The sequence below is a fragment of the Gadus macrocephalus genome, chromosome 12 (assembly GCF_031168955.1).
Source record: "Gadus macrocephalus chromosome 12, ASM3116895v1".
NCBI classification, from domain to species: Eukaryota; Metazoa; Chordata; class Actinopteri; order Gadiformes; family Gadidae; genus Gadus; species Gadus macrocephalus.
The window spans coordinates 5,411,936-5,435,484 of NC_082393.1; the positions used below are offsets into that span (position 1 = coordinate 5,411,936).

The window sequence follows — 23,549 nt, forward strand, 5'->3', positions numbered from 1 at the left end:
GTAATTAAACAATATTAGCACTACTTGGACTTCATAATGGGGCCTTTGTTTTAATTTACTATGTTGAAATACCAACATTTGTTTGAAATATGTAGGCCTACGTAGTTGTACACTGTAAGACTTCTCAGAGTAATTTACTGTATTTTGGTTTGTAATGTGAACATTTACAGCCATATTCTGCAAATAGCAAAGATATTAGCCCTACTTAGACTCCATAATGGGGCCTATGTTTTAATTTCTTATATTGAACTACAAACATGTGTGTATGCTAAGTGGCCTTGAATGCAATTACGGTATTTTGTGTGACATGTGGTTGTAGATGTCAGACTTTAGCATGCATAGCAATTTGTCTTGCAGTTGCAGGTCCTTTTTTTTTAAGAATATCCCAATATTCACGGTCATGTGTTAAGAGTCTATTTTCCAAAGATGAGCACAAACAGTGGCAAAATAATTAATGTCCAAAGTCTGCCATGGAAATGAATGCAGGTTTTATTAGAACATAATACAGACACCTAATACATGCAGTAGGGTAAGGAATATCGATTAATCCTCCATACTACCATTTGTACAATACAATAGGGAACATATAGTATAAGTTTTCTTAAGCGCACTGTGCTGAACAGCGACAGGCCAGGTGGGCTTCGGTGTTCTCCTTCAGGTCCTCGCTCTTCTCATAGATGTTGTTCAGATGGGTGGAACTCATGTTAGAATCTACAGGGACGATGGAGAACAAAGCAGTTTAGAAAACTACATTATTTGATCACTTAGCAGACCCTTTCATTGAAAGCAAGCTCCAGTGAATTACAGATGTTATTTAGAAAGGAGAAGGATAGGCATTAGGTTATGCATCTTGCTCTAGGAATGTCTACAAGTAGTCTGTTGATATTGGGGTTCCAACCAAGCACCTTTCGGGCTGGGGAGTCAAACACCCCAACCTCCTCCGTCCCCCACAACGAAGCGCCCCTGTCTTTAAGGGGTTTTGACTTACCGGCGGGCAGACAGTGGAAACCAACGGTGACAGGGATGGTCTTCAGTGGGGTGCAACCAGACAGGCAGCGCAACACAGGCTCAACGGAGAAGCATTTGGACTCTTCTCCATGGAGGATCATTTGCTTCTCCAGCTTCACAGATTCAAGCTCCATGTAACATTCTGAAGGAGAAGAAAAAGTAAATCCAAAGTTATGATATGCATTTTGTAGTCAACCGAATGATTAACATCAAAACCCAGTTTGAAGCTTAAACACATTTTGTAGCTGTCCACCAAGCTGATAAAGTCAACCAAGCCTTGGCCATATCATCCACCGGTCTTACTTGAGAGGTCGCGGCAGCTCTCGGCAGGGATCACCCAGGATTGAGCGTAGCTGACTGAGTTTGAGGCGAGACGCCCGTTGGGGGTCTGGTACTCCTCTCTGACCTCTCCGTCAGCCTTTCCACAGAGTCCACAGGTCTGTCCCTTCATCCAGTCGGCCACCTTGACCTGTGAACAGAATGATCCACTGATAAGGAACCTCCTTGTGTCATATAGGAGAGGAAAATGGTGCATTGCATTGTTTTTTTTTATTGATACCTTCAATGTGTTGGCGTCCAAAAACACCTCTTGAAGACCATGGCTTGGCGCATGGAGAGCAATGCCCTCACGCAGCTCCTTGATCTGGATTTTGTCTGAAATAATCACAGGTATAAATGTTACTGGTACAATACATCACGTATTGGACTGTAGTTCCAGTTCAAAGTGTTACTTATGTACTTGTAGGGTGCTGGTACGGCAGGTTGGCAGTGGGCAATATGACTCCATTGATCTTCACGATGATGTCGTTGTTCAGGGGAATTAGGTCAACCTCACTGTGAAAATAAATAGTAAGGGGTCTTTATAGATACATGTGTCGATGAACGTGTCGATACGTCCAATGAACTCTTGGAAGGGATTTACTCACATGTCAGCAAAATTCACATTGATTTGTTTTTTGTTGGATGCCAGATCCTTCTTCAGCAGAACAATGAATTTCAGATCTTCGGTGCAGTCCTGTGCCAAAACTTGAGAGCAAGATTCGGGCATCTGGTTCTTGAAGATGCGCTCGTTGAACGTGATCACCTTGTCATTGACGATGGTGCACACAGCTATTGCAAAATGAGACAGATTAATCAAAGAACGCATATTTTGTTTTCATTCTTTTGTAGAAAGTAAATAACACGGAAAGTAATTTATTTTAAATCGAGGCTTACCTGCATTTGCTTTGGTGAGCACATATATAATCTTATCAGATAGACTGTTCTGATAGGCCACCAACTCATCAGCTGTATTTCCAACAGGGATGTAGACAGGAAGGATCACAGCCAGTTTGTAGAAGGTTCTCTGTATAGGAAAAGTAATGTTTTGATATTGATCACCAAGAATTAAAGGAACGGCACAACAATGATCTTTTTAGCATTTTTTCAAACTACTATATTTAGGAGAAGCCTACCTTTGGTGTCTTCAGCACAACATTTAGAGTTTTGTCAGATGTCAAAGCCAAAGTCAGTTTCAATTGTTTCAGAGAATTCTTAGCCTTTGACATTTCCACACCTGCCAGCTGTGCAGCATTTCCGAGGTAGTCTGACAGCCTTAATCAGGAAGAAATTCATAAATTATACATTCAGCTATTCAGTCAGTGCTAAATGTTATGATTAAGTCGGTATGATTTGTGGCTTTACATCTTGGCATAGCGCTTCGCAGAAGTTGGAAGCTTGTCCCAGGTAAACTTCAGGCGCATCGCAGAGCTTTTTCCAACCAGCCCAGTTTCAGCAATGACCTTGGTCTCGAATTCCTTGCAATCAATTCCCCAGGCAACCTTGGCCTAATTGAAAATGACGAATATTAATTTCAAGCATGCAAAACACAGAAAACGATGATAGCTGTTCCTGGAGCTGAATTCGGGGTTGTCGCTGAAGAAGGTTTTACCACGATTTTCTCATAGCTGAGCAGCACGGCGTCAGCGCAGATCCTCCAGTGGTTTTCCTCCACCAGGTTAGCGAGGATCAGCTGGACTCTGGAAGCTGGCTTGTCCCAGTAGGCTGTGGCCTGGTATCCCTGGGCCTTGTGGTCAGCTCTCACAGCACGGACAAGGATTGTCACAGTGGGATTGATGGCGTTCGCAAGGTACTTGGCCTGAGGATTCATACAGAAGCATAGGCTTAGCACCAGCAATCATTGAGTGTTCAATGTGACCCATCACATGCATTGATTCTTTCTGATGACTGCACCTTGTTGTAGATGGCCTCGAAGCTGGCAGCGCTACTTCTGCTTGATGTTCTGGCTGCGGAAACGGAATGCTGAAAAACATAAAAGATAATAGGGGAGTGAAATACATAACGCAACGACCAATATGCATAACTACTGGCATAATTATATTTCTTCAACGAGAAATGACAAATAACACACCTGGTGGATGTGAGTCTTGGAAAACTTCATCTCGAATGACTGTTGCTGAAATGAAACGAAACAAGAAGACATTTAACAAACTTTTACTTTAAAACAAAGATCTATTTCATACGTTGATGTTGATGTTTTTTTCAAGCCCAGGAATTGAGACCAAAAACAAGCATCACCTTCGACACGCGGGCGCTGGAGGAGGAGGAGGAGGAGGAGGAGGAGGAGGAGGAGGGGCTGCTAGAACTGCTGCTTGAGCTGGATTTGAGGGAACTCGAGCTGCTGGAGGAAGAGGAAGCTCTGGTGGCGTTCTTCAGACCGGGAACCAGGATCTTCTTGAGTTTCAGCAAGACGTTCCTCTCCTCGACGGTTTCTTCCTCCTGGCTCCTGTGGATCACCTTGATGATCTTCTCCACAGCCTTCTCGCCGACTTGAATCTCAACCTCGATCTTCTCAATCACAGGTCCAGCGGCTGGAGGCAAATGGTCGATAAAAGTTATTTGACTTAAATATTTATATGCAATCCAATGTCTTATAATTGTAATCATTCAAATATTTGTACTTGCCTGGTGAAATCTCGAGAATGAGGGCATGTTTTCCAACAATGGCATACAGTGGGCAGTCCCTGATGGCGGCGGCGTTCCGGGATTCAATCTCGGCGCATACCTTGATTCCGAATGTCTTAAGTTCACCGCACATTTTCTTTGCAAAGGCAGCATTGAGGTTGTTCTTCCTGATGAGGTTCTCAGGCAAATCAACAGGAATGATTCCTGATGATTTGGACTGTGAAAACAAAGCAATACAAAATGATATTCAGACAATGTTTCTAAAACTATGAAACTGTAAATATTGCATTTGTTTGTGTTTTCCAAAGAGCAGGTCCCTAACTCACCATTCCACTACCCAGAGAGGATGTCAAAGAAGCCAACCTGGAAGCGATCTTAGAAGTAAATGTTTCATGTGACAGTGTGTTGGACTTTAATGGAATCATTGGGGTAAGCTTTGCAGCTGCAAGGTCTTCAACATTTCTTGCTATGGCAAAGGTCTCCACACTGCAAGAGAAGAGAGAACCTTAGGCTTTTTCAAAATACTATTTCAAAATTATTATCTGAATGATCGGCAGAGAGAAAAATGACATACGTTGCAGCTGTGATCTTATTTAAACCCTGGACAGGCAAAGCCTGAATCTTGAAGTTGCCCTTGATAACGTCAATTCTTGCTTCAATCTTTGCAGGAACAATTGTGTGAATTTTGGCAATTGACATGATGGCAGCCTGGATCAAGGCGGTGTTCACGCCCATGACAGCATAAGTATGCATGGAAACACTGAAGGTCACAAAGGGATGGAACATGGATGAAATAGCAGTCATGATTACATTCCTTATTAGGAATTGAAATGCATCTTATGATCATGTTTGCAAGCAAAAAAAACATTTTCTGCCACAAGCAGCGTCTCTTTTTTGTCGTACCTTGGAGTAACCGCGGTTCTGATCTCAATGTCGGACTTAAGAAGCTGAGCAGCAGCAAAGTTCAGAGGTAGAGGAGGAGACACGGTGGTTGCGACTGTAATTCAGAGAACATTGTCAGTGAAAAAGGAGGTCAAATTTGCAATACTATATTTTGCTTGCGTTAGGTTTCGTTTCTGGAGCTTACACTCAACAGTGGCAGCCGCCACAGCAGCGGTGTAGAAGCTGAGCTCTATGGGCAGACCGGTGTTGGACGGCATGATGCGACGCACCTCAGCAACCAGCATGGGTTTGGCATAGTGGAAGGAGATACCGGAGAGAAGGGCCTCCAGGGCCTTTCTTCCATAAGTGGCAACGCTAGGTCCGGAGGCGACCTGTATGGAAAACAAGCCTAGATTAAAACGGTGCTTTTGGTTTAATGTTAGATGTTGTTAAATGTATTAATTTACTTAAGAATAGTTTGTAACTTTACACATTACCTGGATGAGCTGATCAATGATAACTTTGTCAATGCTGGCGAAACCAATTTCCTGTCCAAAGAACTTCACGTAAACTGAGGCCAGTGGCTGGTTCACAGCGGTGGCCCTCCAGTTGGAAATCTGAAGAAAAGAGATCATTGTCAGCTCTACGGTGGTGCTTGACATGTGTGTGGAACTCATAGTCTGCTGTTGAAGTGATGGCAGAAACCTACTGCCCGGATGAAGTGCTTAATCTTTGTGATCCTATCAGCGTCCACAGGAGCCTGGGGCAACTTCAAGAGGGCTTCCTGGATTCCCTCGGTTCTGACGCCAAGCTGAAATAAAATACAATCAAAGTGTAATCCTTTTTTAATGAACATATTCAGAACATAGTTGTTCTTTCATCACCAATGTTAAGTTATGCAGAAGGTTCAGGCTAGAGTTAGATATTTGTTGCTCTTATATTATGCATCAAATTTTATAAATTAATCTGACCTCAAGAACATCAGCATAAGCTCCAGCGAAGTAGGTACGGGCCTTGGCCACAACAGCCTTGGGCATCACTGTGGCAGCATCATTGATATAGAAAGCACTGGCAGCAGCACCAACCATCATGGGGTCTACAGACATAACATGACACATGTCAAGCTGCCAGTGTGATCAAGATGACATGTCTAAACGAAGACCCTTGTCATAATTATCAACTCACTATGGTAGGCATCCAAGTAGAGAGCCCTGCTGAAGCGAAGGCTCAGCCGGTCGAATTTGGGGCTCAGCATCCTCATGGCAACGGCACATGCTGTGGCACTAGAAGAACAAAGTCATCCGCAGTTAAGTTTCATTTATATCAGCCCAAAATAGAGAATAGATGAATCATCAGTATAGGTGTCGCATCTTACACTGATGCGTAATCAGGAGCGGTGTTCTTGGTCATGGACTTCATGTAAGAGTAGACAAAGCTTGCAACCTGCAGATTGCTTTCCTTCAGGGTTGCGTCAGCGATGGCGGTCACCAGACCCATGGGGAGTCTGGTCTCAAACAGCACTAGGGCAGCAGCCATACGGATTTCCGCCTTGAGAGCCTTGTCCATAAAGACCTGAACGGCCAAATCCTGGATCTAATGAACAGAGGGGAAGGGTTAGAACCAAACAAGCAGAATAGTGCGCTCAAAGCACAACTGTCAGGAATTGTCCTACCAGCTTGGGCTCCTTCTTTGCGATGTTCCTCAGGGCAAGGATGGCCTCGATGTGAACATTCAGGGGCAGGGCAGCAGCGGCAGTGGAGAAACCAGGCAGTAGCTTCATGATTGGCTTAAGACTGGCAGGGTGGCCAGCATTACCCAGAACTTTGAGAGCGATAATAGCTCCGTTAATGTCAGCGTTGGCAACAGACTGGATGAGCAGGTCGTGGATGGGCTGTTAGAGACATAAGAAAGGTGAGATGGGATTGAAAGGGCTTTCATTGCTCTTAATGTAGCCCACAAATAGAAGGAAAAAACATGTACCTTCACCAAGTCAACTGGGCAGAGTGGCGTTGCAACGCAGTATTTGTTAACCATGGTGCCGAAGCCCAACATAACAACTTCACGAAGAACAGCATTGGCCTGGATTTTGTGGTGGGCGATCATGGCCTGTGGAGTGATCAAAATAATATATCATTGAGGTTTCTTAATTTCCAAAATGTAAAAACAAACAAACACAGAGACCATTTGGCAGGCTGACCTACCTCGACCAACTTGATGGACTCCAGGTCAGCTGTCACCATGTGGATGGAGCCAATCAGAGCCTGAGCTGCCTCAACGACACTGATGTCATCGAGGAGGAACTTCTCCTTAATGAACTTCAGAGACACATGAGTTCCAATGGCAGGCACAGCGTTCAGGAACCAATGCCTGCAAAACACAAACATACAATGTTGAACATTTCTCGTGACCTTTTTGGACGTTGATACTGCATTTTCTTTGGTGTTCATGTAGCAGATACCATGATCCATGGATTGAAACGATTTGCCTGGTTCCAGCCTCTGAATCCCCACGCACTTTTAAAAATGTTTCTGTGATTAAGAGTCTGTTGTCGGTTGCTAGAGTCGCTAAGCATGAATATTCACAGAGCCAATCAGTGTCTTGCAAGCAGGAAAATGCTGATGTTATCCGTGTGATCATAGCGAGACACAGAAGGCAATACGGAAACTCCCGTCGCGAAAAGGTTTGAATTCTGCCATTTCGTTACTTTTTTAGGGATTCTGGTCTGAAGGGAGAAACTTCAGATTCAATTTGGAAAAAAAGGAAGTAGAAATTCATGATGAATTAAGGCTACGATTTTATTATCAACTGACCTGTAGGCTGGCTTGACCTTGTACTGAGACCAGAGGGCATCGATCCTTTCATAGCTGACCACGCGCAGGAGCTGGATGAGTTCAACAAACTTGAGAGGAGCGTCTTCATGGACCTTAGCCACGTTGTAAGTCACCAAGTGGTTCAGCACTTCAACGATCTGTCAAGACAGGCAATGCGACCGTGGTTATTCTGTGAGCATTGTTGTGTTGGTTGGGTATGTTTTTTGTTTGCCGGCTAGTGCTACGCACCTGTGCCTCTACGTTGGTGATTCTCAGGAGCTGGATGGGAGTCTGGAGAAGCTCAGTGGCAAACTCATACTGCAGGGATCCACGGGGAATATAAGCTCCAGCAATGGGTAGAACTGGAGTCTTTGAAATACCAACATAGGTCAAAAGTTGCCTGTGGAAAAGAACACAACAACATCAATCTCTGGTCTTTTGGCACAGGTGTGACACAAGTATTGATATCAAGTCAACCTTCTGTTTCAAAGATCATTCATACATACTTGGCCTCCATCTGGGCAGCCCCATTCAGGATGTTAAAGGGGGAGAACTGGATGAGTTCAGTGGCAGTTGCCTCCAAGAGCAGAGCACCAGTGGCTGCTGGCTTCAAGATGTAATTGACTGCAACGGCTCCCTTCAGGGCCATACCCTGCTGTTGAGGCAAGACCCAAGACAATTATGACACCCGTGTGTGAGTTGTAAGGTCAGAGGGTTCAATGAAAACCAAAGAAACTTACAGCTTGACACTGAACACATTTCTCGGTGTAGGCCAAGCCGATATCCTTGTGAATTAACTCCTGGCAGTGGTTCAGATCCTTGGTCTTGGTCAGATGAAGACGTTCAGTCTTTCCATCCTCTCTGATGACATAGTGGGTCCTGCAGACGCCCTGAGTTCCAGCCTAACAATCACAAATCAATGACAAAGTTGAGGCACTGAAATACTTAGGCATTTAATGGATGAAGTCATCAAAGAAAAAAATAAAGAAAAATAAATGTGTAATGCATGCAACAATTTCTAACCTCTTGCAGCTCATAGACATTCTGTGTTTTCTTGATGTTCAGCTGAAGGAGGTTCAGGACTCCCCTGAAGACATTCAGCACTGTGGTAGAGACACCAGCAGGTGCAAAGATTGTTCCTACAACCCCATTAGCATACTGGAACTTGATGGGTGTCAGTAGCTGAGCTGCCAGGGCTGAGGTAAGCTTGGTTGCTGGAACAAAGGGGTCGGTGGGCCAGATTCCACTGTACTCATAGAGCTCTGGGTCGACAAGCTGCAAAGACAATTCGAAAATTACTTCAGTTAGTAGCTGAACATTCACACATTTCAATTTTGGTATTTTGTTATTATTATCATTCTTTATTCTTATTCCTATAAATCCTATCCTCAGTATGGTTTTATGTTACTATGCACTATATATTAACAATGCAAAGTATTTACCTTGAGTAAGAAGGTGTTAGGAGCCTCAGCATTGATGATGACCTTGCTGCTCAGTTTGACACCAGCCCTGGCAAGACCAGCTTCAGGCAGACCTCCCAGGATAACTGCTTCATACTTGTACGTGTAGGTCTTTCCTACAGCAAACTCTGGGGCTGGAAACAGGAATAACAGCCATTAGCATACAGTAAATTGTGTGCCACGCTTAGTTAGCCAATTAACAATTGATTGTAATTTAAACAATGTAATGTTGCAATTGCATGTGTGATGTCCTTACCGTATTTGAGTTCTATGCTAGCTGCAAAATACAAATAAATAGTAAGCAAAGAACACCAAAGGTACAAGGACATATGTGCCAGAAAATGTAAACTGCCACAATGCAACAAAACATTTTTAAAATCGGAATGCTACAATTATAGAATATTCTAATAATTTAAAATGCACCTTCTCAATAATAAAAACTTGTGCTGTCAGTTGATCGCGTTATTAACGGCGTTAATGCAATGTTGTTATCAATAAAAAAACATTTGCACAAGGCAAGTCACTTCTCCATGTTGATAAGAGCATTAAAATGAGAAAAATTAATGGGACAAAGAATTAAATAAAGGATTAAATATTTTAATCGCTTGACAGCACTAATAAAAAACCATCAACTCAATAAGTAATTGTGTTTAGTATCGTTTGGTCAACCTACCCACAAGGACCAGCGACACAGCTAGCACGACCAGTCCCTTCATGACGGCTGGAATGGTGAACGATATGGTCGGGAGATGCCTTTTAAAGGAAAATATTTTGGGACGGATTTCAAAATAAACAGGTTGTCCCAATGCATGACATAACTTTTTTCAGTACAGAGGTAAGGTTAACTTTTTTAACTTTTTTAAAAGTCCAAATCAAGGTCCTTGTTTAATATGGCATAGTGCACTATATCTCTATTAGGGTTTCAAGGCTTATTCAATTAAGCTTTTTTCGCTGGTATAAGTTATTGATATGCCCCATTTATATGCCCATATGTTTTTAGTTGAGTCTTTTTTATGTGCAGTGCACGTTTTCGCCACAGAGTACAACCCTATATTGATAAATTGTTTTCAATAATAATAACAATTACTTTGAGCTAATTTCAAATATTTTTTTCCATCTTTACTTATTACAGACCAATTTAGTTTGACAGAGGTTTGTGTGTGGACAGTTGGTAGAATGTAGTAGCAACTTGCTCTGAAGTTGTAGATTGCAAGCAACTGACCCTTTAAATACAATTTGGTGGTCTTGTATGTCGTAGCCTAGTTGTGTAGCATCTTTACCTAGCTATCTTTGTTGTGTACGGGGAATGGTTTAACCTAGCGATTGATAGTTATTTTCACTTGGTTCGATGATCATCCTCCTAATTGTACCGACAGCGATATATTGTGTCACTTTCTTATGACAAATGTGCTTATTGTAAGTCGCTTTGGATAAAAGCGTCTGCTTTTATGCAAATGTAAATGGTTGAAGGAAGTAGCATGAGGTCGTTTTCATGGCTAAATGAGCCGCATCTGAGAGAGGTCGCTTTTCGGACCCTTATGTTATACCACATGGTGTGTGCGGATGTGTGGAGCTCCATCTGGCCAGTGGTTGATTTTTTCGGTGGTGGAACAGTTGTTGACTGGGCGGCATATGGCCACTGAGCGCAATGTGAGGCTCCTGCCACTAGGGGGTGGTAGAACATTAAAAATATACATATATTATTTTTATTAAGGGGCACATATCATACCGCCAGGTGTGAGTGTGATTAGCCGTTACAAGCAGGTTTGAAAATGTGCAGCATTGTGCAATCACAGGTGGGCGTGTCCACCTAGATGTGTGCTGGATAGATCAGTCTACCAGCCTACCCAGTGGACTGTAGCAAACGTCGCTCATCTACCCGTCACACAACTAGGTGAACACGCCCACCTGTGATGTCACAATTCTGCACATCTGAAAACGGCTTGCAATGGCTAATCACACTCACACCTGGTGGCATGATGTGTCCCCTTTACTTTTTTTACATTCCCATGGGCCCCCCTCTGCCTTGCCCCCTTGGGGGGGGGGGGGGGGTCCGGTGGCCCTGCACGCACCCCTCCTTCTTATAACTCTTATCCTGAAACACAAAATGTACGATCACATAGTGTTCAAATTCAAGCTGAAACGGAGTTCACTCACAATTTAATTGAAAGTTAATTGAATTAATATCACATTCTCTAGAGTCGTTTTTGCATTCTGAGATACTGTATAAACAAGCCGGTACAACATGGCTGGTTCTGGGGATTAGGACCCACACCCTATGTCAATTTAAAGGGCTCATTCTCAGGTAGCGGCAACACACAATTTCTTATTTTCATTGGATAATGAACTAATTAAAACGTACTTATGAATACTATATTCCATTTGTGCCAAGTCTGTTCCACTTGAAGCCATTCAGTTCTAACATGTTGAAAATGGATTAACGTAAGTGTCTTGAAGGTTTGACCCTAATTCTAAAACCAAAATCCAATCCTAGTGTCTTAACTTTTCCAGCTGTCCACCATTCAAAAATGAAAAAACAGCTAAGACCCTGTAGGTGCTCTTAATTTGGTTATTCAGTTGGGTATGTATTTAGGAAAGGGCATGAGAAAAAAGACATAAGACGGACATAATATGTCAATGAACCTGTGGGGAATAAAACAAATGTATCACATCTTTAATTTTTCAGAAAACACATCACAATTTGACAAGTATCACATCTGCGATATGAAAATATTGCGTCCGATAATAGTTCCACAAACTAGGACAATAGAATACCAAATATATATTGTTTTCATTATATTGTTAAAGTACTGACAGATTTAGTGTGGGGGTCACTTGGGTGTCACTTGGCGGTGGCCAATCACATTTGTTTCTTTGTGTTGACGACTTACTTGACAATTTTTGTATACACGCTCCAAACCACAATATGTGGACATGTAATATGACGTTATGATGCAATATTATGGCGTATTATGTGAAAACTGCAAGTGATGGGTGACACAGTAACAGTACTATTTCACAGTATCGTTTATTTTTTTCATTTTTTCATTTCACACCTGTGCGTATTCTTATGTTCTTAATAAATATCTCATTATTCCTATTACATTTGTAAATGCTTTGGACCCTAAATGTTTGTGAGACTGTCAGCAGTAGCAGGCATGGTGAAAGAACATGGCAGTAATCATGACCGTATGACAGTAAACAGATAACGGAGGTAAATAATCCAAGTCACAGAGCCACCCTCAGTGTGTGAATTCTTTAAAGTTGGATTCGATCATGTTCAGATGATTAAGGAATACAGTCAGATTAGAATGGCCATTAGATATGGTTGATGTGCGATTTTAATATGAGCAAATATAAAATCAACCCCCACCCATACAAGTTTGACTCAAAGTGTCATAATGACGAGTTGGTCTCGTAACCCTTGGGTCTCTGTTGAATGCAGCCCTGCCTATTCAAACAAGTACAAGTCAGGTGGCCCTAACCTCCCATTCATTGATCCACACCACTATGCTACCACAACCAACAAATAGGCGAGGTTTTTTAACCCCATGAGATAAAGATGAAATGTGGCGCAAAATAGACAAAATTCAATGTCATCGGTGCGGGTTGCCCTGACATTGTGGCTTGACCATAGGCCAACCGCAAAATGCTCCCCTTTATAAGGCTGCTTGGGACTGCAATATGCCACATTCACAGGACCAATGCGGGTGTTTGTGTTTGCGCTGGCTCTGGCCGTCGTGGGTGAGTCTTTCGTGTGCTCTTGTTTCAACATCTATTATTATTTTTATATATAGTTATTATTATTTGATCATTGTTATTATTTGAAGTATATAGTCTTATTTTGTAGACCTACATTTCTGATATTCATTTTATTTGAACCTGGACTTGAAGTAATAATTTCAAGTAATTTAAATTTATTCTACTAGTGCAGTATCACCATTCAGAATTCATGAAAAGGTTTGAAAATGGGTAATTGTAGGGCTGGGCGATTAATCGAATTTTGATCGCGATTACGATTTTAGCGTCAAACGATCAGAAAATTAACATAATCGAGTTATCCGATTTTTTATTAATTATTATTTTTTATTTTTTTATTATTTTTTAATGATTTATAGAAAGGTCAGAACAGCTGGACACATATCTGTATATCATTTTAGATTGGAACATTTTCTTTTTGACCATTTTGTGTATTTATTTAAGGCGTAATTTCAAAGTTCTCAGTTACGTTTTTTTTGGGAGAGACATGGTGAATAAATACAACACGTTTTCAGACTCAAAGATAATCGTTTGAGTAATCGTGATTTCAATATTGACCAAAATAATCGTGATTATGATTTTTCCCATAATCGAGCAGCCCTAGGTAATTGTGTTTTTTTTTTATTCTCTAATTTCAGCTGGACAGTACGTCAACTTTGGTAAGTGTACAGGTCTACTCAGGGGGTAAACTTTCAGATGAGAATAACTCCATGGGTATCTCCATTGCTGTTCCATGAGAACTCGGATGTTAAATGGAACTGTGCTTTCAGCTCCTGACTTCGCCAGCAGCAAGACCTATGTGTACAAGTATGAGGCGGTACTCATGGCGGGCCTTCCTGAGGAGGGTCTGGCTAGCGCTGGTTTGAAGGTCCTCAGCAAAGTTCTAATCAGTAACATTGCTGAGAATATTTACCTGCTTAAGGTAAACATCCCGCTAAGGCAGCCACCCAAATGCAATTTCCCTCAAGCAGCAAAACCGGAATCGACTATTGACTTGTTCAATTATGATCTGATCTCGCTCCTAGCTTGCCGATCCTGAACTCTTTGAGTACAGTGGCGTCTTGCCCAAGGATCAATTCATCCCGGCCAACAAGCTGAAGGAAGCCCTGGCCTCCCAGCTTGCGACTCCCATCAAGTTTGAGTACGCCAATGGTGTTGTCGGGAAGGTCTACTCCCCAGAAGGCATCTCAACCACCGTGCTGAACATCTTCAGAGGTGTACTGAACATCTTGCAGCTCAATATTAAGAAGACCCAGAATGTCTACGAGCTGCAGGAGGTTTGTTATAAAGTGCAACTCCACGGTGATAGGTATTTTTAACCTGTACCGAGTTTTTCTGAATGAGCGCGTGCGTTGTGCCTTGCAGGCTGGAGCTCAGGGCGTGTGCAACACACTCTACGCCATCACTGAAGACGAGAAGGCCGACCGCATTCTGTTGACCAAGACCAGGGATCTCAATAACTGCCAGGAGAAGATTGTCAAGGATTTGGGTCTGGCTTACGCAGAGAAATGCATAGAATGCCAGAAGGTAACTCAAGCTCTTTTTGAGTTGTCTGCAATGATTTACACACTCTAGAGAAGCATGGAAACCCACAGAAACAAATCACTGAGAGCTATGTCAATGAATAACACTAATACATGAGGTATAGCAAATAATAATAATAATAATAATGATAGTAACGAGATAATAACGAGATAATAAGCACACCATTAATCTCATATAAATTTGTCGAGTTATATTAAAAGAAAAAAAGTTAACATGTGCCACAGATAGTAAAAAGCATTGCCAATAACAATGCCAATGTCTGAATTTGTATATGTATGCCTCATCTCTACAGGATGCCAAGAACCTGAGGGGAGCTGCCGCATACAACTACGTCCTCAAGCCAGTCCCGACTGGAGTTCTGATCCTGCAGGCCAGCGTCAATGAGCTCATCCAGTTCTCTCCCTTCAACGAGCTTAACGGCGCTGCCCAGATGAACACCAAGTACGTGGAGTAACCACAACAACCAATGTCAATATGGGAGGTGGGCAGGAAATCATCAGTTAACTGTTGTTGTTTTCAGGCAGTCCTTGGTTTTCCTTGAGATTCTGAAGACCCCCATCGCACCGGTTAACGCTCAGTATCTCCATCGTGGATCCATCAAATATGAGTTTGCCTCCGAGCTTCTGCAGTCACCCATTATGCTGATTAAGATCACAAACCCCCAAGCTCAGGTATTTCTTGAAGTTGTTATATGACAAGTATACATTTTGCATATCATTTCAAATGAATATTGTTTTTGTAACCTTATTTCTTTCTTCTGCTCCATCAATAGGTTGTGGAGCTCCTCAACCATCTTGTCATCAACAACATGCAAACAGTTCACGAAGAGGCCCCCATGAAGTTTCTAGAACTGATTCAGGTGCTCCGTAAATCAAACATCGTGGACATTGACCAGATCTGGAGTCAATTCAAGAGCAAACCAGTCTACAGGTGATTTAGATCATACAATCATGATAAATAATGAACAAATTGGCACAAAACTGTTGAGTTGAGCTCATTTGACTTTCTTTTTGACTCTTAGACAGTGGATCCTGGATACCCTTCCCGCCATTGGAACCTCAACCACTCTGAGATTCATCAAGGAGAAGTTACTGGCTAAAGATATCAGCATTCTTGAGGCAGCTCAGGCTCTTGTAGCATCCATGCACATGGTGACAGCTGATCAGGAGGCCATTACAATTGTGGAAGTGGGTAACATTTTTAAAAGAAGCAGTTTATTGGATGGCAGTTATCATATACTATCTACTTAATTGACTTATTCCATTTGTCCAGTCCCTGATAGACAACCACTTGATTGTGGAGAATCCTGCTCTGCGTCAAATCGTTATGCTCGGCTATGGTACCATGGTTGCAAAGTTCTGCTCTGACAAGATCGCCTGCCCCTCCGAGCTCATCAAGGTAGCAAATAGAAAATTATCTTTATTTTTAACATTATAACAGTCAGGTCATGTGAATGATTCTTGATTTCCCTTTGCCAGCCCATCCACGAGAAAATCGCCAGAGCTGTTGCAGAGGAAAACATCGAGGATATCATTTTGCTTCTGAAGGTTCTGGGTAACGCTGGACACCCCCACAGTCTTAAGACAATCACAAAGATCCTGCCCTTGTTTGGCTCTGCTGCTGCAAATCTGCCAACGAGAGTCCACGTTGACGCCATTCTGGCCATGAGGAACATCGCCAAGAAGGAGCCCAGATTGGTCCGTAACTTGTCAATTTCAATGGAATGATGAGACCTCTGCCAACATCTGCAGGAGATTCCAGATCTGAGTTTCTTTGTTTCTTCTCTCCAAAAAACAGATCCAAGATATAGTCATACAGTTGTTCATGGATAAAGCCCTGCAGCCTGAGCTGCGAATGCTTGCGTGCATTGTGCTGTTTGAGACAAAGCCTCGCATTGGCCTGGTAACTGCTCTTGCCAACGTTCTGAAGACCGAAGAGAACCTGCAGGTGGCCAGCTTCACCTACTCCCACATGAAGTCCCTGTCCAGAAGCACCGCACCTCACCAGGCGTCTGTGTAGGAACAGGCATTCCTCTTGATATCTCATGAAGTCCACATGACTGATGATAATTGTGATTCACCAATAGTGCAAGGACTTATGGTTGGCTTTTCTTGCAGTGCTGCCGCATGCAATGTTGCTGTCAGGATCCTGAGCCCCAAGTTTGATCGTCTGAGCTACCGTTTCAGCAAAGCCATTCAGATGGACGCCTACAGCGGTAAGGACACCAAGGAAAATAACATTTAGGAATCATTACCATTGTCGGGTGATTGGTTACCATTGTCGGGTGATTGGTATCTGATTGTTGTTTTTATGGAACTCTTGGACAGAGCCCATGATGCTTGGTGCTGCTGCCAGTGCTTTCTACATCAACGATGCTGCCAGCATCCTTCCCAGGGCTTTCGTGGCCAAGACCCGTGGCTACCTTGCCGGAGCTGCAGCTGATGTTCTTGAGGTGTGTTGACTGAGCCCTTTCATTTAGCCATCTAAAGCAGGCTGAGCTTACAAAATAACTTACTCATTGAATTAATAAACTGAGAAAGGCCATTGGTAACCACTTTAAATTGTTCATCTCCTTCTCAGATTGGATTGAGGACCGAGGGACTCCAGGAGGCTCTCCTGAAGAACCCTGATAGCGAGAACGCTGACAGGATCACCAAGATGAGGCGTGTCATCAAGGCTGTAAGCAATCCAATGGACCAGATCACACACAGACAAACATGCTACATGTTTCAGAATGTGACGATGTACTGCTTTGCTCTGTCCAATAGCTGTCCCAGTGGAGATCTCTGCCTACCAGCAAGCCTCTGGCCAATGTGTACATCAAGTTCCTGGGCCAGGAGATCGCCTTTGCCAACCTCGACAAAGTTCTGATCGATCAGGCCATTGCAGTAAGTTTTACCTTACAATTCCCCAGCTGCTAACTAAACAAATGTCAACATTGATAATAATTAAAACATTTGAACAATGTGTTAATGTGTAAGTCACAACGTGCGTGTTACCAACCACCCCTGTTAAATAACACTTTGCCACTCCTGTTAGCTTGCCAGTAGACCCATCGTTCAGGAAATGGGAAAGGACGCTCTGAGGAGTGTGCTGTCTGGATTTACCGCCCATTTCACCAAGCCCGTGCTGGCTGCCGAGGTGCGCCGCATCCTCCCCACCGCCGCCGGATTCCCCATGGAGCTCAGCATGTACACCGCTGCTGTCGCTAACGCCGCCGTCCAAAGTACGTGACTTCAGTCTATAGTAAAAACACCAAGAAGAACATGTTCCTTGTTTCTTGATGTAAACTTCTTCTGGATTGACCATAATTAGTAGTTAGTATATTGGTACATAATGAACACTACTTTATAATGCTATCAATTTGATATTTATTTCAATTGAATGAGAGAGAAGAGGCCTTGCACCATGTGGATTTTAAACATTCGGAATGTGCATTCTTTTTTCCCTTGTTTTTGTTAGTCAAGGCAAGCACCACACCTGCTCTGCCCCAGAACTTCCTTTGGGCTCATCTGCTGAAGGCCAACATTAATCTGGAGACTGAGATTAGGCCCAGGTAGGTCTTGTTGTTAGTCCTAAAATCCTATATATATATATTTAAAAAAGATAACATAATTCATGAAACCTATAAAATCCATTGTTTCCTCTAGTGTCGCTGTTCAGTCATTCGCTGTGATGGGCGTGAACACTGACCTCATCCAGTCATCTGTGCTCGTCAGAGCCAAGGTCAACTCTGTCCTGCCAAGCAAAATTGCAGCCAATCTTGATATAACTGGAGGCAACTTCAGGATCCAGGCATTGCCCGTTGCCGTGCCTGAACAACTTGCAACCGTGCGGTAAAGAAAACTCTCCTTTAAACTTTAAACAAAAACAAAAAAGACTTTGAAGGAGTGTAAAAGACACTGGGCTCCAAGCTAGTACCATATGCAGTGTTTAATCCAGCTACCAACATAAATGTTAAGTCTCACATAAAATCCAGCTATTCGCCAGTCCTATGGTTTTGGCTTCCACTCCTTCACTCCAAGAAGAACTCTTTCCGTCAGAAGAATATGAGTAGACTGATCTAGAACAGTTTGCTACGAGAAATAGTTTGGCTTTGCTATGACATAGCTGATAGTGAGTACAAATATTAAAGACAAAGGCTTCTGCATGTTGGTTCAGTCTAGGTAGCTCCAAATAATAGGCAGGCTTTACAATTTTGACAGAGGTGTGATGGCGTGTGCATCATACTCATAAGTGTCATAAGTCTCAGTGAGTTTGTCAGAAGACATAAACCTGCATACCCATGAAATAGTATGGGTGGTGAGAGCCACACCCCCACCTATCTCTCCTCTACAGATGAATCTCCATCACCTGCACCTCTGCAAGGTCTTCATGTGTATTACCCAAACATGACCTGATCCTTTTTTTCCTCAACAGTTATGAGAGTTTCGCCGTGGCAAGAAACATTGAAGATCTCCTGGCCGAGAAAATCGTGCCTATGATTCCCGCAGAGATCTTGGAGCCCCTCATCGGCAGACGGTTCGTGTCTAATGCCAACTCCATTGTGTCTGGTAGCTCGGTGAGTTGTTCACAATGATGTCTTTGAAAAAGCCTTGCCCTACTGCACCATCATTTCACCATAACTTCCTTACTTATCTTTGGTCCCTTCTTTTGTTTAGTCCAAATCCTCCGAGATCTTCTCTGACATGGTATCTGGAATGAAACCCATCATCAAGTCCAAGCTTGCCCGATTTGAGAAGAAGTATTGTGCTAAATTAGCCGCAATGAAGTCCTGCGTCACGCTGGAGTCTGAGGATGCCTCATTCATCAGGAACACACCTCTCTACCAACTGATTGGAAAGCATGTTGTCTCTGTGGTCATTAAACATGGCAAGTACTAAAAAGAAACATGTTATACGATGCATGGAAAAAACGCTCTGTGCCTCAAGTCAACCACATATCTTCCTGTATGCGTGTGTCTTTTATTTTTCGGCAGTTGCCGGAAAGGAGATCGAGAGAATAGAGATCGAGGTCCAAGTCGGAGCGACGGCTGCAGTGAAGCTAATTAAGCAGATCAACCTGAGCCAAGAAGAAGTAGGAGAAGAGAACGCCCAGGGCACACCTGCTCTGCTAAAGCTCAAGAAAATCCTGAATCCCTCCTCGAAAAGATCTTCCTCTTCCTCCAGCAGCAGCGCCAAGTTGTTCTCCTCCTCCTCCTCCTCCTCCTCCTCCAGCAGAAGCAGCAGCAGCCGTAGCAGCAAACTGAACTCCAAATCCTCCTCCTCCTCCTCCAGCTCTTCCCGCTCTGCAAGAAGCCGTCTGTCCAACGTAAGATATTGCCACCCTGAGATGCTCATGGAGCTGCTGAACGTTTACAAATGGGCTCTGTGTATAGTGTATGTCTATATTCGCTGATATTGACATTCGATGTTTGTTCCATGCAGACTGTTGTGTACCCGTTGAAGTTCCAGAAGGACCACAAGAAGCAGGTAGATAAGCTGTCTTATGATCTATGATTCGGTCATGATACACAATGGCATTCCTAGGTTTCTATGTTTTTTTTTGCTGAAAAGTAATTCCATATTGTAAACCAAATGTCGTTTCTCAGTCTCTCACCTCTTCAGCAAGAACCTCCACAGGCAGAAGCAGTGCTTCAAGCTTCCGGGCCATCTACAACAATGTGAGACTTTTTAATTTAGGGTGTTTGATCCCAAATGTCCACCACCTACCTGTAGGCATCCTTGAGCGAGATACCCAACTCCCTACCTGCTCCTGAACAACATAGGTCGGAAGTCACTGAGATCCCCTTGGATCGACGCAATTTGAACCACACGTAATTATTTAGATTTTATTAATTGCAACTCTCGTACTTTCTTCACAGAACAAATACCTTGGCGCTGCAGCTCCTCCTGCCTTCGCCATCTGGGTCCGTGTGGTCAGAGCTGACAACCAAATGATGGGATATGAGCTGTCTACCTACCTGGACAAGCCCAACAAAAGAGTCCAGCTGATCATTGCAGCTTTGGCCAAAGGGGACACCTGGAAACTGTGTGCTGATGGAATTCTTCTTAGCAAGCACAAAGTATCTGTAAGTAATATTTATTCATATCCTTGGTTTAATTTATTGTGCACAAAAGAAAAATCATGGAGCACGTCCATATTTGTAGGTATTATTGCTTGTATGCATTGCTTGTTCTCAGTTACAACCAGAAGTACCTTTGGATAAAAGCGGCTTCTAAAAACAATGTTGTCATGTTGTCCTCTCTCTTATTTACTTGGCATTGGCATGGATTATACATTGATGTAGAATGTTCTTTTGAATAGGCTAAGGTTGCCTGGGGAGCGGAATGCAAGGAATACAGCGCCATGGCGACAGCTGAGACTGGCCTGGTCGTCAAAAGCCCTGCGGCTCGCCTGACAGTGTCCTGGGAAGCGCTGCCGATATCATTCAAGACTTACGCCAAGCTGTAAGAGCAACCTCACCCATGCAGCCTGTACCGTGCTACTGTAATGTAACACAGCCTATTACAATTGTGTCCCTACTCTTCCTCTTACAGCGTCTACAAGTACATCCCTGCCTCTATCCTCGCTGGACTCGTTGAAGGGAAGGAGATCAACATTGAGAAGCAGGTTTCTCTCATCGTGGTTGCAACTTCTAACAAGGACCTCGATGTGATCTTGAAGACACCAAAGGTATGTCAAATCGACACTCTGTTCAGGATAAATGTGAAATTATATATGAATATAATATGACTCTGATATGCCATGTTGAATAATAACAAAAAAAACATTTTGTTCTTATCCGTGCAGCACACTATCTACAAGTTAGCTCTGCACCTTCCCATTGCTCTGCCTCTCGACGGACTCACCAGCCTTACTCCCTTCGAAGACAACATCATGGAAAAAGTCCAATACGTCTTGGCTCAGGTTTATGAAGGTAAAAGGCCACTAGAACCTATGGTATTTAGCATCCAGAGAAGTTGTTTGAGTCATGGATACCTAAATGCTGTTCCCTTTTTTCCCCATTCCAGCTCAGTGTAGCTACGCCAAGAACACCCTGACCACATTCAACAACAGGAGGTACAAGAACGAGATGCCACTGTCTTGCAACCAGGTTCTGGCCCAGGATTGCTCCAAGGAGCTCAAATTCATGGTTCTGCTGAAGAAAGACAACATTGAGCAGAACTGGATCAATGTGAAGCTCGCTGACATGTGAGTACTTGTGTGTCTGTGAAGAAAAAAATATTTGGTAGCCATGTGCATATGCCTAACCAAACGCCTCTTATCTTTTCTTTTAGCGATATCGACCTGTACCCCGAGAACGACAACATGATTGTGAAGGTTAACGGCATGCAGATCCCCATCAGCAACCTGCCCTACCAGCACTCCACAGGTATCTTAAAAAAACATCTAACATCCAATCTTCAACATCCTGTCATGGCACTCCGACTTCAACTCAAAATTTAAATGCTTTTCCACTTCCAAGGTACAATCCAGATCAAGTCTAACGGTGAGGGCATCTCTGTATATGCGGCCAGCCACGGTCTTCATGAGGTCTACTGCGACAGGAGCTCCTGGAAGGTAAAACTGTTAAAAACCTTTGAACAAGGACATTTAATGAAACCTAAATTCAAACTCTTATATTTATTATGTTGACCTTTGGATGTTTAGGTGTATTTCCGGACTATTTTTGGATATTATCCCAACTATTTTAGCAGGTGCCTAGACGGACTGACATGGATAGAAACGTAAGAGTTACCAGGTATTCTGACACAATGCCATCTGGACTCACAGGTCAAGTTAGCCGACTGGATGAAGGGACAGACATGCGGAATCTGTGGAAAGGCAGACGGAGAGGTCAGACAGGAGTTCCGCACCCCCAACGGACAGCTGGCCAAGGACGCCGTCAGCTACGCCCATTCCTGGGTGATCCCTGCTGAGAACTGCCAAGATGCCTCCGGTAAAACCCGCTTTGCCTTGACTCCACCTCTGCCTCGGCTGTGTTTCCTCATAGTCTGAATCTGAAAGACACCAATCACAGCAGAACAGTATAAAAAGTTGATTTAGGGTTCAGTGTGTACAATGTGGTAGTATCTCGCATTAGGTTGCAGAGAATATTTTAGAATACAAATATGATAAGAATCCCTAGAAATACAATAGGTATCCAAAGACACTACCGTGAATACCTAACGACAAAATAATGTACAGAAAGAAATCAATACGCACCAATGCATATGAGTAGTAGAAAGGTCGGGATGGGAAACTTGACCTCTTCATGATTCAGCATAACACTTCCCTCATCTACCCCGCTACAGAGTGCCGTATGAGACAGGAGTCAGTGAAGCTGGAGAAACAGATCATGGTCCACGGACAGGAGTCCAACTGCCACTCTGTTGAGACGGTGCTGCGTTGCCTCCCTGGCTGCATCCCAGTCAAGACCACCCCGGTCACCGTTGGCTTCCACTGCCTGCCTATTAGTAAGCACCCTCAATGCCACCTTGTCACCTTTCCTTATTCCTCAAAACTATCCACTTATCAACTTCAACTGATTCCTTCACACAACAGATTTTATGCAACCGGACAAATAGTCTAGTTGTAGTGGTGTGTAGTATGTTTGACCCCCTAAAGCCAAAAGGGTTCTGGGTTGAATCCTTAATGCCTAGTCTTTCTGTAGGCATCCTTGAGCAAGATGACTTAACACCCTACACCTAAATGTATCTAAAGGGGAGTCACTACTAGCACAGCTTTATAGTAATAATAACACACACACACACACACACCATGCTGAGCGACCCTCAACATCATTGATGTTTTCTCCTCCTTTAGGCGCTGAGCAGGAACGCTCTGGAGATCTGAGCAGCGTCCTAGAGCAGAGTGTGGACCTGAGGGAGAGCGTGATGGCTCACTTGGCCTGCAACTGCGCCAACCTCTGTGCTTAAGCTGGCCACGCCCCGCTCACCAGAGCACCCCTCCCCTTTAAGTATTTATCAATTAACTTCTGTATCCTTAAGGCGATCAAATACAACAAATATTTTTGGGGATTTTCTTGGCAGTTTGATTGGTGTCAGGGTTCTAACAATACAATGTAATGTCAAAGAGCAATGATAAAAACGGTTCCACAAATATCACTTTTGTCCTG

At 43.3% G+C, this 23,549-nt stretch overlaps 2 protein-coding genes across 2 annotated transcripts; one reads left to right on the plus strand and one right to left on the minus strand.

Moving 5' to 3' along the window:
- Window positions 1-473: 473 nt before the first annotated feature.
- On the minus strand, window positions 474-9,870 carry LOC132469383 (vitellogenin-2-like). Its single transcript, XM_060067336.1, has 34 exons — window positions 9,798-9,870; window positions 9,381-9,401; window positions 9,107-9,258; window positions 8,688-8,939; window positions 8,405-8,566; window positions 8,171-8,319; window positions 7,914-8,064; window positions 7,665-7,822; window positions 7,056-7,221; window positions 6,835-6,960; window positions 6,527-6,745; window positions 6,230-6,447; window positions 6,040-6,137; window positions 5,826-5,950; window positions 5,564-5,665; window positions 5,352-5,471; window positions 5,060-5,246; window positions 4,876-4,969; window positions 4,547-4,732; window positions 4,299-4,458; window positions 3,973-4,189; window positions 3,586-3,878; window positions 3,419-3,463; window positions 3,241-3,309; window positions 2,939-3,145; window positions 2,692-2,834; window positions 2,463-2,601; window positions 2,224-2,353; window positions 1,935-2,118; window positions 1,748-1,842; window positions 1,568-1,662; window positions 1,312-1,477; window positions 989-1,150; window positions 474-711 (listed from the first exon to the last, which is right to left on the minus strand). Exons 1-34 carry the CDS (start codon window positions 9,838-9,840, stop codon window positions 602-604), a joined length of 4,944 nt encoding a protein of 1,647 aa, XP_059923319.1. The 5' UTR covers window positions 9,841-9,870; the 3' UTR covers window positions 474-601.
- Window positions 9,871-10,811: 941 nt separating this feature from the next.
- LOC132469382 (vitellogenin-like) lies at window positions 10,812-23,548 on the plus strand. The gene is made up of 34 exons (XM_060067335.1): window positions 10,812-12,868; window positions 13,522-13,542; window positions 13,654-13,805; window positions 13,909-14,160; window positions 14,249-14,410; window positions 14,721-14,869; window positions 14,949-15,099; window positions 15,201-15,358; window positions 15,450-15,615; window positions 15,701-15,826; window positions 15,907-16,125; window positions 16,226-16,443; window positions 16,546-16,643; window positions 16,756-16,880; window positions 17,009-17,107; window positions 17,197-17,316; window positions 17,468-17,654; window positions 17,891-17,984; window positions 18,079-18,264; window positions 18,848-18,989; window positions 19,090-19,300; window positions 19,407-19,738; window positions 19,855-19,899; window positions 20,019-20,090; window positions 20,292-20,498; window positions 20,735-20,877; window positions 20,968-21,103; window positions 21,221-21,347; window positions 21,442-21,622; window positions 21,709-21,803; window positions 21,897-21,991; window positions 22,205-22,370; window positions 22,726-22,887; window positions 23,237-23,548. The coding sequence occupies exons 1-34, from the start codon at window positions 12,829-12,831 to the stop codon at window positions 23,347-23,349; spliced, it is 4,950 nt and encodes a 1,649-aa protein (XP_059923318.1). The 5' UTR covers window positions 10,812-12,828; the 3' UTR covers window positions 23,350-23,548.
- The last annotated feature ends 1 nt before the right edge of the window (window position 23,549 follows it).

Bases quoted from the DNA above. Each gene is read 5' to 3' on its own strand.
- LOC132469382 (XM_060067335.1), top strand. From the start codon at position 12,829: ATGCGGGTGTTTGTGTTTGCGCTGGCTCTGGCCGTCGTGG. The intron at 13,543-13,653 runs GTAAGTGTACAG...CTGTGCTTTCAG, and splicing joins TGGACAGTACGTCAACTTTG to CTCCTGACTTCGCCAGCAGC. The intron at 22,371-22,725 runs GTAAAACCCGCT...ACCCCGCTACAG, and splicing joins GAACTGCCAAGATGCCTCCG to AGTGCCGTATGAGACAGGAG.
- LOC132469383 (XM_060067336.1), bottom strand. From the start codon at position 9,840: ATGAAGGGACTGGTCGTGCTAGCTGTGTCGCTGGTCCTTGTGG. The intron at 5,472-5,563 runs GTAGGTTTCTGC...TCTTTTCTTCAG, and splicing joins TTAAGCACTTCATCCGGGCA to ATTTCCAACTGGAGGGCCAC. The intron at 3,879-3,972 runs GCAAGTACAAAT...ATTTGCCTCCAG, and splicing joins CATTCTCGAGATTTCACCAG to CCGCTGGACCTGTGATTGAG.